Source organism: Cavia porcellus, unplaced genomic scaffold (genome assembly GCF_034190915.1).
Source record: "Cavia porcellus strain 051 isolate PalLab524CR breed Dunkin Hartley unplaced genomic scaffold, mCavPor4.1 scaffold_6, whole genome shotgun sequence".
Lineage (NCBI taxonomy): Eukaryota > Metazoa > Chordata > Mammalia > Rodentia > Caviidae > Cavia > Cavia porcellus.
Window position 1 is genome coordinate 1,518,476 of NW_026947489.1, and position 11,984 is coordinate 1,530,459.

General features: G+C 49.3%; 1 protein-coding gene across 1 annotated transcript; it reads right to left on the reverse strand.

The window, feature by feature from the left end:
* Bcl2a1 (BCL2 related protein A1) lies at positions 1-10,188 on the reverse strand. The gene is made up of 2 exons (XM_003461465.4): positions 9,631-10,188; positions 1-262 (listed from the first exon to the last, which is right to left on the reverse strand). Exons 1-2 carry the CDS (start codon positions 10,129-10,131, stop codon positions 155-157), a joined length of 609 nt encoding a protein of 202 aa, XP_003461513.2. The 5' UTR covers positions 10,132-10,188; the 3' UTR covers positions 1-154.
* Between the last annotated feature and the right edge of the window lie 1,796 nt (positions 10,189-11,984).

An 11,984-nucleotide genomic window follows, 5' to 3' on the forward strand; every position in this document is an offset into this window, starting at 1 on the left:
TTACATACAGAGACAATTTATTCATTAAAATAGGGACAAAAGTCTGTAACTCTGGAATGTCAGGGCTTTGCCTCATTTGGCTTGGCTTGGCTTGGTTTTGGGGGTAGACAGAACCCGAGGGCAACAGTCTCTCAGCAGTCCGTGTCCTTTCTGGTCAGTAGAATTGCTTCAGGAGAGAGAGCATCTCACAGAGCTGTCCCATAACTCCCACAAAAGTCAGCCAGCCAGATTTGGGCTCAAACTTCCGCACGAAGCCGTTGTCCTAAGAGAGAAAACATTTAGGGGTTTTTAAAGGAGTGACCATGAGGGTTGCCAGAATAAAGAGCACAGACACTGCATCCATGCAGCACGAGGAATCAGTCTTTTCTGTGCTGTCCCCTGCTGTGTGTCCCCCGCCCTTCAGCATCGTTCTTTACCCCCAAATCCAGGCGGCACACACAGCTGTGATAGCAGAAGCACCCCCCGAGCTTCTGGTATGATTTTCACTGTTTGCAGCCACATGTTAAAAAGTTAAAAGAAAGAGCCAATAGTTTTAAGATAGAGCTAATCTATATTTCATATGTCTAAAATATTATTTCAATATAAAAGCAGTATGAATCATTAATATTTTATCCTTTATTCCAAAACTTTAAACTCCAGGGGGTTCTTAAGGCTTCCACCCTCATTCAAACCAGACGAATCTCATGATTGGGCACCAGCACATGTCCCTGAAAACAGAGAAGTCACCAAGCCAGAGCATCGCAACACAGTGAGGCTGGCGAGGCTGCTGGGCTGGCACTTCTGCTCTCTAGTTCTCGGGCTGATTATTGTCCGACCAGCTCTTATTTTCAGAGAAAGACGGGCTTTAGAGGCTAGAGAGTCTCATTTCCTTCCTTCTCTTCCAAGTGTCTAGGACTTAAAAAATCCATTTAGATTTATGAACTATTAAGAATTACAAGGATTCAGAGTAAATTAAATTAGACAGATGCATTTGATCCTATGGAAAAGTTGTTTCTATTATGATTCATTCTCTGTGAGAACAGATACAGCTTTTTGTTTGTTTTTTGCACTAGAGATTGAACCAGGGAGCACTAGGTTACTTTGCCAGCCTGTTCTATTTTATGTTGAGACAAGATCTTGCTAAGTTGCCCAAACTGGCCTCAAATGTGTGACCCTCCTGCCCCCGCCTTGGGAGTGGCACAGAAACACCACAGCTCGCTCCTCACCTGCTCTGAAAGCTCCACCTCTTACCACTCAGCGTGAGTTTTGCAGGGGCAGCCAAGCCACAGCAGTGCTGTGTGTTACTCTGTGTGTGGGGCTTCCCTGGGACCAGAGTGGCTCCATGTAACCAAAGGCTGCTGTTCCAGAAACAGGCAGACCTGAGGATTGTGCGCTTCTGAACTGCTGGCAGGAAAATGCGTCCTTATCTGTGCACTTTTGATTACAGACGCGGCTTTTCAGTGGCCCATCTGTTCAGTGACTCTTGGGTCTTAGGCCTACTGTGTTTAGACTCAGGACGGTGCAGGACGGTGGCGGCAGCGTGGCCTGGAGGCGGCCTCCTCCGCAGCACGGGCCTGCACTGAGCAGCCCTGCTGCTCACGTTGTTACACGTCACAGCACTGTGTGTCAGAGTTACACAATTAAAAGCGGAGTCATCCAGGTGGAGCTTCCTGCGACCACTTCTTCGTCTGAGTAATGTCGTGTCCCTGGTATACGATTCCTCACTCAGGGACCGATTCATCCAACAACACGGTCACAGAAACAGAACTTGGCTGTTAAGCAAGGGACATCCGCAAACTGCATCATTAAAGGAAATAGTCTTGGAAAGAACATACTTAAAAAAAATTCTGAAAAGGAACAAGTCAGTGCCTCTGCCCTCACAGGGTACATCATGTCCACTTAGAACTGGGGTGCACGTGATTGCAGTGTAAATATTTCCAGCGTTGCCTCACACATTCCTGGTCCTGTTCCTAAGGTCTACAGAAAATCCCACTACTTTAATGTGACCTAACTACTTAGCCAGTTCCTGTTGTTAGACATTTGGGTCATCTGCAGTGACCTTTCTTAGGAAAAATGCTTCCATGGTGAGCACCGGAGTGAGCCCGCCCAGCCCTCGTATTGTGGGAAACTGCCTCATGATAAGACTCTGACACCAAAGAGTGCAGTCGCAGCACCCTGCTCCTGGGACAAGGACCCTCCTGGCTTAACGCTAGGTGGCTAAATGAGTTCACGGCTGAACAAGGGATCGTAGGCAGGTGCGCTGCAATCCCAGGAAGAGACCTGGTCAAAGGAACCCGACTGGATGCGTTGTTCCATTTGCGTAACTCTCAGTGCTGCGCCGTGGTGTGTGACCACGCAAAGCCGGGTACTGTGCCGGGTACTGTGCTGTACAGCGCAGTCAGCAAAAATCACAGGTCCGTGACAGAAAAAGCCGCCACAGGCCGCACACCGGGCACTCCTGTGGCCAAGTCCCTGTGCAGGTCCTTAGTCTGAGCTGTCCCTGAACAGCTGCGGCGCTGACCAAGAAGGTCTCACAAACTGCTCTCCAGGAGGACCTGTGGCGCAAAGTCACACCCTTACCCTCATCTGCAGAGGGAGCTAGTAGTCAAAAATAGTGTGGAGCATTTCCTATGCTTTACACAGGGCTGGTTTAATTGGTCTAACACACAAAAAATCTGCTGAAACACGAATTTCTTTAGCTGCGGTAATGTTTTCCGGTGTACTTTTAATGATTTGTGCTTCCTTCTTGACAGCCTTCCCTTTTCTCACTATTAAAAGGCTTGATGATTTTCTCTTACATTCCATGATGTAAATATTTTCCTACTCTGTTGTTCTTTTGCGTGGAATTTCGATCTTTTCATCTTCGCATAGCTGAATTGTGTGCTTTGTTCCCCTGGTTCGCTCTTTTCTTTAGAAATGGGAAAGATGACACATTAACTACTCAACAGACAGACCCTGACCATTGTCGCAGTCAGAAAAATCATTGCACTTGACAGACTGGGGCTCTGGAAAGTTCTAGGAAGCGGAGGAAGGAAAGATCTGTGTCCCTAAGCGCGTGGAAAACCCCGGGTGTTTCCCCAGGCAGGACTGTGCCCTGCTAGGTGCGAACCCCACATCCCACACGCAGCCCCAAGGGCTTTCTTGGGCAATCTGCCCACGGAGACGGAGACTTCCCCCAGGCAGCGTGACTGCTCCCCTCTGGGCGAAGGGTGGAACCACAGCTCGGGCTCTCTTCCGTCACACCACACGGCCCACAGCCCCCACGAGGGTTTCTTTTCTGCTCTGAGTCATGCTATGAGCTATCTGACCCTGGAACTTGTAAACGTTTGCTAGAGAGACATTTAATGACATTACTTTAACAATTTCCCAGTCCCTGTGGTGCTCGTTTGGAAATGTACGCAGTGGAAAGAGGCAGAATATGCCACTGTGCGCCCCTGAGGGCCTTCACCCCGCTCACTGTCCCCCAGACTCGGGGGTGGAGAAAACACTTGGCTCCCAGCCCTAGCTGGCCACCACACAGCCAGGCAACAAGCACTAAACAAAGGCATGTGACATGTGACCTGCCAGGTGGTGGGGACAGCGTCAGCACACCAGCGGCCGTGGAGTACCCGAGCCAGTCCAAGAGGAGGCAGCCTTGGAGTGAGAATGAGTGCAAACAGAGAGCCTCGCAGTCCTCTGGGGGAAGATAGTCCAGGCAGAGGAGGGCGCATTGCAAAGGTCCTGGGGCAGAACATGTGGACTTTATCCAGGGTGCTGGGCAGTGGTTGGAGGCCGGGTGAGGCAGGGCTCTGAGTCCAGAGGTCACAGCTTTGCATTTTGTTCCTAGGGAGAAGGGAGTCTTAAAGTCTGCTTGGGCCAGGACGTGATGTGAATCCCATTTTTTAACTGTCACTCTGCCCAGTGTGTAGAGAGCAGGTCACAGCAGAGCAGGGCAGGATCAGGGAGAGAGGCAGCAAGCTGTGGACATGGGCGAACGGGACAGGGCAGCCTGGAGGCCGCCACACACCCAGGACCGGAAGCCCAGCCAGAAACAGCTGGAGTGGCTGGGTTTGAGGGGAGGCTGGTCCGGAGCCAGCGCACTGCCCTGGGGGCCGTGGCAGGAGGCTTTTCTGACTCCTGCGTTGCTATCACACGCTTCTGCCTGACCTGGATTGTGTTTCTCCTTGCTATTCATTAAATAAAACTCAAGTTAAAATTTGAGAGATAGGAATTTGACCCCCAAACCTGTCTGACTGAATGATGCACACCAGTATTTAAGGTCGTATCCGGGAACTGGGACAGCGGATACTTAATAAACTTGTGCTAAAAAAGAACATCACTTCGCTGCCGGACCTTTATGCCCTTTGGAGATGCCTTTGCAAACCGAACGCTTCAGCAGTACACCATTTGTTTTTCTAAGACAAAAGATGTTAATGTATGAGTCATGCTTTTCTAAACTAAAACCTCAGTGTTCAGGCTTAATTGCAGTGAGGGCAGTTTTCAATAAAGAAGTGGGTTTGGGGTCTCAGTCTGGGAAAGCTTCATCACCACTGGCTCAGTCAAACCACTGCATGGCTCCGTGTGCCCAGCCTGCACGTTCCCTTGGGCTACAATTGTCCTGGCTGGTATTTACAACAGGAGGAGGGAAAGAAGAGAGGGAGGGAGCGAGGGAGAAAGGAAGGAAAGAAACAGGGAAGGAGGGAGGGAGCAGCTCCTCTTGGCCTCGCTGCCTTAATGTTCTGCTTACCTGGAAAGCACCACTCCGCACAGCCCTGCTTGCAAAGGGGCTTTCTTTTGCCATTTAGAGAAAGTTTTAAAAAATCACATATTTAGACCTTTTGGAATTTCCTTCATAACCCCACAGCTGTAAGGTCCTTGATGGTTCACAAAGCACTTTCACAAAAGTGTTCATTCTCTTTCTCTCTCTTCTCTCTCTCTCTCTCTCTCTCTCTCTCTCTCTCTCTCTCTCTCTCTCTCTTCCTCTTCCTACCAGGGATTGAACTCCTGACCTCATGCTTGCCAGGTGGGCACTTGAGCTGGCAGCAGTGTTTTCTGGTCTCTCACCTTCCCTCCTGAGGCGGGTATTACTGTCTTTGTGAACACTGTGGATGTACTATTATGCTGTATCTCACCTTATCCACATTGCAGGGAACTCAGTAGTGTACCCAAGATTATACCTCCAGTGTGCAAGGAAAATCAAGGTTCAGCCTCCGGCTTTAGGGCGCATTCGGTCCCTCCCTCTCACGGATGTGCCGATTGCCTTCTGCACAAGAGGCCCCATGCTAAGCTGAGTCTAGAGATGATTCAGGAGACACGACTCCCCCCGCAGGAGCTAAGGACCAAGCCTTCTTCCCACTCCGCCAGCACAGGGACCGCAGGGCCCAAAGGAAGAATGACCCCTCGGGATGAGAGGCATGAGTTCCACCTCAAGCTTGTCCCCTCTTCTTCCTTTCTTTCCTTTGACACGTACCTCACTGTCTTGTCCACACTGTCCTCAAACCCCAAGTTCCAAGCAGTCCTTCTGCCTCAGCCTCCCCAGTAGCTGAGACTACAGCACATGTGCCCAGCTACACTCCAGTGGCTTTTGAGAATCACCCTCGAGGCTCGGCACTAGCTCCTGCACCTAAGCTTCTGACAGCCCTGCGTCTTTAGCACTTCTCAGACAGAAGAAAGGAAAGCAGGACAGAAGCCTCGAGCTGATCATAAAGAACCAGGAGTGAAACTGTGATCCCTGCTTGGCCACACCAGCCTTATTTTTGCCTCTTGTGCATCTACGTTACGTGACGATGAACATCTAGCTTAGTCGATTGCTTAATGTATGGAGACTCAATCCCAGGAAGTGGGAGGCGACAACTTCCAGTTTTGCTGAAGAGGCGAAGGTTTAGGGCAGTGACATCATTTGTCATTTGTACAAGTCATACGGAGACCAGCACCAGGCCCGAGACAAACCCAGATCTGTCTGGATCAGGCTCTGCATGCGGCGTCTCTCCGTGCTCCCACACTCCATTCCCTACCCAGAAGTCTACAGAAAGTCTCCAGGCACTGCAAAAACATAATTAGATTACAGATTTGCATGTTAAACGCAGCGGTGTCTGGAGAATGTTTCTCAGGATACAAAGGGAAAAGTCGGTGCCGCCTGATAAAGTTGTGCAGTGCCTCTTTCTCTTCCCATGGGCTCCTGTCTCTAGCAGCAGTGGCTTGTGAGCACGCAATCCCCACGACATGAGCTACTCAAGAATGAATGCACCAGGCCAGGCGTGGTGGCCCATGCCTGTCACCCGGCACTCTGAGAGGCTGAGGCAGAGGACTGCAAGTGTGAACCCTGCCTTGGCAACCTAACAACTTAGCAAGACCCCCTTTCAAAATAAACACAAAACTACTAACTGCGAGACTAACACTTGGCCACAGCTGTACACCCTGATGTGAGGAGCACCGCCTGGGGTCAGCAGGATCAGCGTCTCCCGTGAGCTACAAAGCAGCACTGCGACTGCTCGGACGTCTCAGAGACCCTGGCCCGCCTGCTACCTCTGCCGGGGAGGAGCTTAAAACCCAGACAGGACACGAAGGACAAGTGTGCATGCTGCAAGTGTGCACTTACACCTCCATGCTGCCCACACCTCGCTCGCCCAGGGACTCTCGGAAAGGAGACCATGGTTCCAAAGTCACAGAGACTGCCTCACGCCCACATTCATTCTGTGTTCTAGGTGCTTCCGACATGGACGGTGAAGAAGTTGGATTTTTAAGTTACAGGCATCCCCTGTCCTTCTGTCTGTGTCCTGCTGGGCAAGGGACACAAAGCGTGCAAGATGGTCACTCTCTCTAGGTCTCTATGCCATGGAAGGCAGCCTTACTTGGAATTGACACAGCATAGTGAAAATATTGCTGAGTCCTTTGGTACAGCTTCCTGCGGTCACCCAAGAGCACAGGCATCACCCGGGGCACAGAGAGCTGAGCAAGACAAGAGCTCCAGGATGAAGGGTGCGATTGAGCAAGACTTGTTCTAGTAAGACCTGCCACTGGGGGAAAAGGCTTGAAAGAGAATGGCACAGGGCTCGCTGGCATAAGTGCCTGCTGGCAGGCGCAAGGTCATGAGTTCCATCCCCGTACCGAGAGAGAGAGAGAGGAGAGAGACAGAGACAGAGAGAGAGAGAGAGACAGAGACAGAGACAGAGACAGAGACAGAGACAGAGACACACAAAGTGAAAGACTAATACATCTCATTGTTTCTTCTTTTTGTGGAAGCCCAGGGATCAAGGCCAGTGCCTTAGCATTGAGCTACATGTCCAGCCCCTTTTATTTTTTATTTTTGAGAAGAGTCTTCACTGTTTCCCAGGGTGGTTTTGAACTTTAGATTCTCCCCTGCCTCAGCCTCACAAGGAGCTTGGAATATAATCATAGATACCTGGCTTGCATCAAACTTATTTTTTGAATCAAACTTTTAAACACCCATAACAGCTGAAAACAGCTATAGTTTTAAAAGACAATCAACAACTAGAAATCTGCCACATACAGTCATAAATTTTATCTACAATACTCAAAGGATCCCTATAAGTCAATAAGAAAAAAGCAAAATGACATAAAAATGAGCAAAAGCTATAAACAGATAATTCCCTGAATAAGAATTACAAGTGCTTAAAAAACAGATGAAAGATACTAGTATGAGCCGGGCGTGGTGGCACAGGCCTGTAATCCCAGCACTCTGGAGGCTGAGGCAGGAGGACCATTGCAAATTCAAGACCAGCGTGGGCTACAAAGTGAGCTCAAGGCCAGCCCGACCCTGTCTCAAAAAGACGAAAAAAAAAGAACCTTAGTATGCAAAGATGTATAGCCCTGTTATTAATCAAGGAAACAAGAAGCAATACAAGGTAAACAACATATTGAACAAATTACAAAAGCTTGCTACAACCTAATACACACATTACCTATTTAACAACTACTGAGATTTATGACCTGTCCTCCTCTGTGCAGTTCTGTACACTTGTTTACAGGCCTCAACATCTTATTTGCATATAGTACACCTTGTTTATACCATACTGTCATGTCTGAGTATACTGCGCACACAGTACCACAGGTAAGGGTCCTGCCAATGAAAGCAAAGTCATTGAGCTGGAGTTCCCTTTGACCGTTTCTTTGTTCTGAATCTTGCTACGTATATACTACATACAACTGGTCATTTAACAATTGGTTTCATGACCTAGCTGCAGGTACTGTGCTTGGTCGTTGGGTGAGGAGGGTCTCCGTTAGCCTGCTGGTGGCAGGCAGCGGGAGATGGTGGCTGCTCTAACAAGCTGCTGGGAGCAGTGTGACTCAGTGGGACCACTCTGGTGGAACAGGGTCCAGGAGACACACAGAGAGGTCCAACAGTGCTATGCCCCAAATATCTGCCCTGGGAAAGACGCACACACAGACCCACAGGGAAGCGGGCTCCCCAGGGTTTGTGATAGCAAGGTCTGCAAACAGTGGAGGTCCCACCAGCTAGGATGGCATCACACACAACAGAAGACACAAAAGACTCTGGAGAATACTCCTTTAAGTAGCTTTGATTGAAAAAGAAGTTGCAAAATGAGCAATGCATACTATTTTTATAAATAAAAACTTTTAACAAAACATTATGGCAATGAGAATACAGTTCAGGGGCAGAGTGTGTGCTTGGCACAAAGGACTGGGCTGGACCCCCAGCCCCAACACACACAAAAGGAAGAAAATCTGATAGCTTAGCATGGTGGCATTGGCCCTGTAGTCCCAGAGGCTGAGACAGGAAGATCCTTTGAGCCCAGGAGTTCGAGACCTTGCAAAATACCTGAGCCCACATCACAAAGAAGAAAACAAAAAGCACTCCATGTATGTGCATTTTCTTTGGGTGTATTCAGTCAGCAGGTTTGCATGCAAAATGAAAACTAACAACTTGGGAGAGGTGCGAGCTAGCTAGAGCTGGGTGTTAGAGAGAGGATCTAGAGAGAGAGGGTTGCTGCTTTTAAATAAGTAATAATAAGCATATTGGGGCAGAAAGGAAGGCACATGCACCGCCTCCAGCTCTGCAGGCTTCTGTCCACTGCCAAGGCCCCTCACACTCTTGGCTTGAAACATTGATAGTAAAATTTTATTTAAAACTTCTTTAAAAAAAAAAAAAAAAAACTCCTGCTAGTGATACAGTGCATTGTTTTTGCATTTTTTTGTTGATCAGTAAGCTTTAAAGCCAGAGTTTATTACAGTAGCTGGAAAAAATCAGCTTGCAAAGTAATGAACTTGCAAAAATGTACACCCATCTTTTGCAGCGTAGTAAGTACCTACATTGCACAGTGTCTGGTGCCAAGCCTGTCGTATTCATCATGCCACCCTGCCAAGCTCGGGGTTCAGCAGCTGCCCTGCCCTGTTCTGGGAAACCACTTTGTTGGCTCCTAAACCTCGGGACAGGAATTCACACTGTCAAGAAGAAAAGCTGGAAACAGGAGGATTTTCCAACTGTTAACTTCAAAGATTCATTGAAAATGAGCCAGAAAAGGGTTCTTTAATTTTAAAAGTTATAAACTTCTAAAACAAGACAACCCAAAGAAAATCCAGTCCTCAGGAAAGTGTTTTATCACTGTCTTACTTAGCAAGGAAACTCAATTCCTACTTCACATGTGAACACAGAGGACAGGAAGAGGCCAAGGCCAGAGAGCCCTCACATACCCAGCCTCCGTTCTGCCGTATCCAGCCTCCCATGCGGCTCATTATGAACTCAGCCACGAAGTAGGAAATCTCCTTGTAAGTGTCCACATCTGGGGCGATTGGCTCTCGTGGGAGTTTCTTGAGGATGACCCCCCCAAAAGCAAAGATAGTCACAATCCGTCCCCAGTTAATGATGCCATCCTCGAACTCCTTCTCCATCACTTGGTTGAATATCGACTTCGCAGTGTCGATGGACTCCACGTCAATTCTGTCCAGCCACGGTTTCAGCCGCCTCTCCACCTCTTCCTGGACGGAAAGGGCCATGTCCTGCAGCACCTTGGATGCCTTGCTGGGGCTGGTCTCGCACTGAGGCACCTGCAGGACGTGGAGCAGGTAGTCCTGGGCCAGAGCCTGCGTGTACCTGAACTCCAGGTCAATCATCCTGGGCGGCAGACAGCAGCCTGCTGCTGGCTCGCGCAGATCGAGACTGCCAGCAGTGGCGCTGAGCAGGATGTGACCCATGCTGCAGCTGACAGTGGTGGATTTTCTGTTTACATCATGGTTCAGGTTCTCCCTCCCCCTTTCTGCGTAGTCTGTGTGTGTGAAAGAGAAAGTTTAAAATGTTAAACAGGAAAAAGTCACTTCCTCATCCTGTAACGCAGCTTGATCCTCACTGATGGCAGGAATGTAAATGGGTCCAACTCCTGAGAAAAAGCTCCAGGTGGGATTAACAGACCCTGCAGGTCCATCCCTAAGTGCAGAAGGGCCGGAGATTTCCCCTGCTGGAGGCCAAATGGGTAGGCTGGCGGTTTCAAGACAAAGTCACTGGAGAAACTGTAGCTTCCAGCACCCCAGGGCTAGCTGTCACCGGGGCTGCCACGTACCTGCGCAAACTCAGAAATCACCTGCCTTCCGAGAGCCTCTGTCACCCACCCGCCTCTCTCAGCACCACCCTTAGTTTACTGTCCTCGCCCAGATACCCTTTCATCCCGCACAGATTTATTATTCTTCATCTGAAACTATAAAGGCATCCTGCTTTGGTCATTTATAGGACTTCACCTTTTTCTTCTTTTGTAAAGTTCTTTGAGACAGGATTTGCTATGTAGTTCATGCTGACCTTGCAGTCCCAATGATCCTCCTGACTCAGCCTCCAAAGCGTGGGATTACAGACACGCACCGCCACACCCACAGGACTCTGCTTCTAGAAAGATCCCTATGTATGTGTAAAATCAACACAACTTTTATGTGCTTCTCTTGCTAATCAGGTCTTAATTTTGTTCTGTGATCCAGCTGAAGCTCACATGAAGCTGAAGGGGTGGAGGGGGTGTCTCTGTTCCCTCCCGCAGGTGACCTGAAGAATTGAAAACAGACATTCAGAGACTTGCATGCAAAATGCATGGAATTATTCACTTTAAAATAATTATTTTATTTTAGTTTATTTTTGTGGGGTTTTTGAGGCAAAGTCTCACTAGGTAGCCCAGGCTCCCCTCAAACTCACAGCGATTCTCCTGCCTCAGCCTGTGGAGCTCTAGGTCTACAGGTGTGTACCACCACACTGGCATAAAATGGTAATTTTATGTTAGTGAACTTCACCTTACAAAGAAAGGTACAGCAGGGGAGCCGGGGATAAGCCAGACAAACTGAAAACTGGACTGGAGACCGGAAGAGCCTGGGGCCCTCTCAAGGTCGCTCCGCGTGACAGTCTATGGGAAGCGTAAAGCACCCTCTGTTTACTCTGGGATTTCTGACAGAAACAAAGTCAGGCCTCACACCTCAATTCATATTCTTAAATCAGGTAAACCACCCGATACATGGATCAAATGTTTGAGGAACTGGAAGAGCACTGGCCTTGGAGTCAGAGGCCCTGGATGAGCCCCCGCCACATCTGTCTTCCCTGCTCACTCCGTGCCGGGCTCCCACGGTTGGAGGAAATCCACACTGACCTGGAAGGTGAGCTGAAGTTAAGAGACGATGCATCACAGGTCCCCTGAAACACAGATGCTGAGCAGAGCTGGTGCCCACTGTGCCGTTATGAGCGAAGCCAGGCTCCGGCCCCGGGCCCCCTCTACCCAGTGAGTGCGTAACCTCCTGGACACACAGTGCTGCGGGAGCAGCAGAGCTGCCGTTTGTTTCTCTGGCAGCAGCTCTAAGCAAAGCTTGGCAGAGATGGTGAAATGAGTGGCTCAGGGGAAGGCTGAGGGCTTTGGGATGGATTGTGAGTCTCCTCCCGAGTACACGGCAGTTACCGCAGCTTCCAAGGCCTTGTTCCTGACTGGCAGTCGCATACTGAACAAGAAGTCCCTGGAAAATTCAGACCTGCTTTTTCCCCCATCCCTAGCTGGAGGGACATTGATTCTTTGCATCTCTGTGTATGA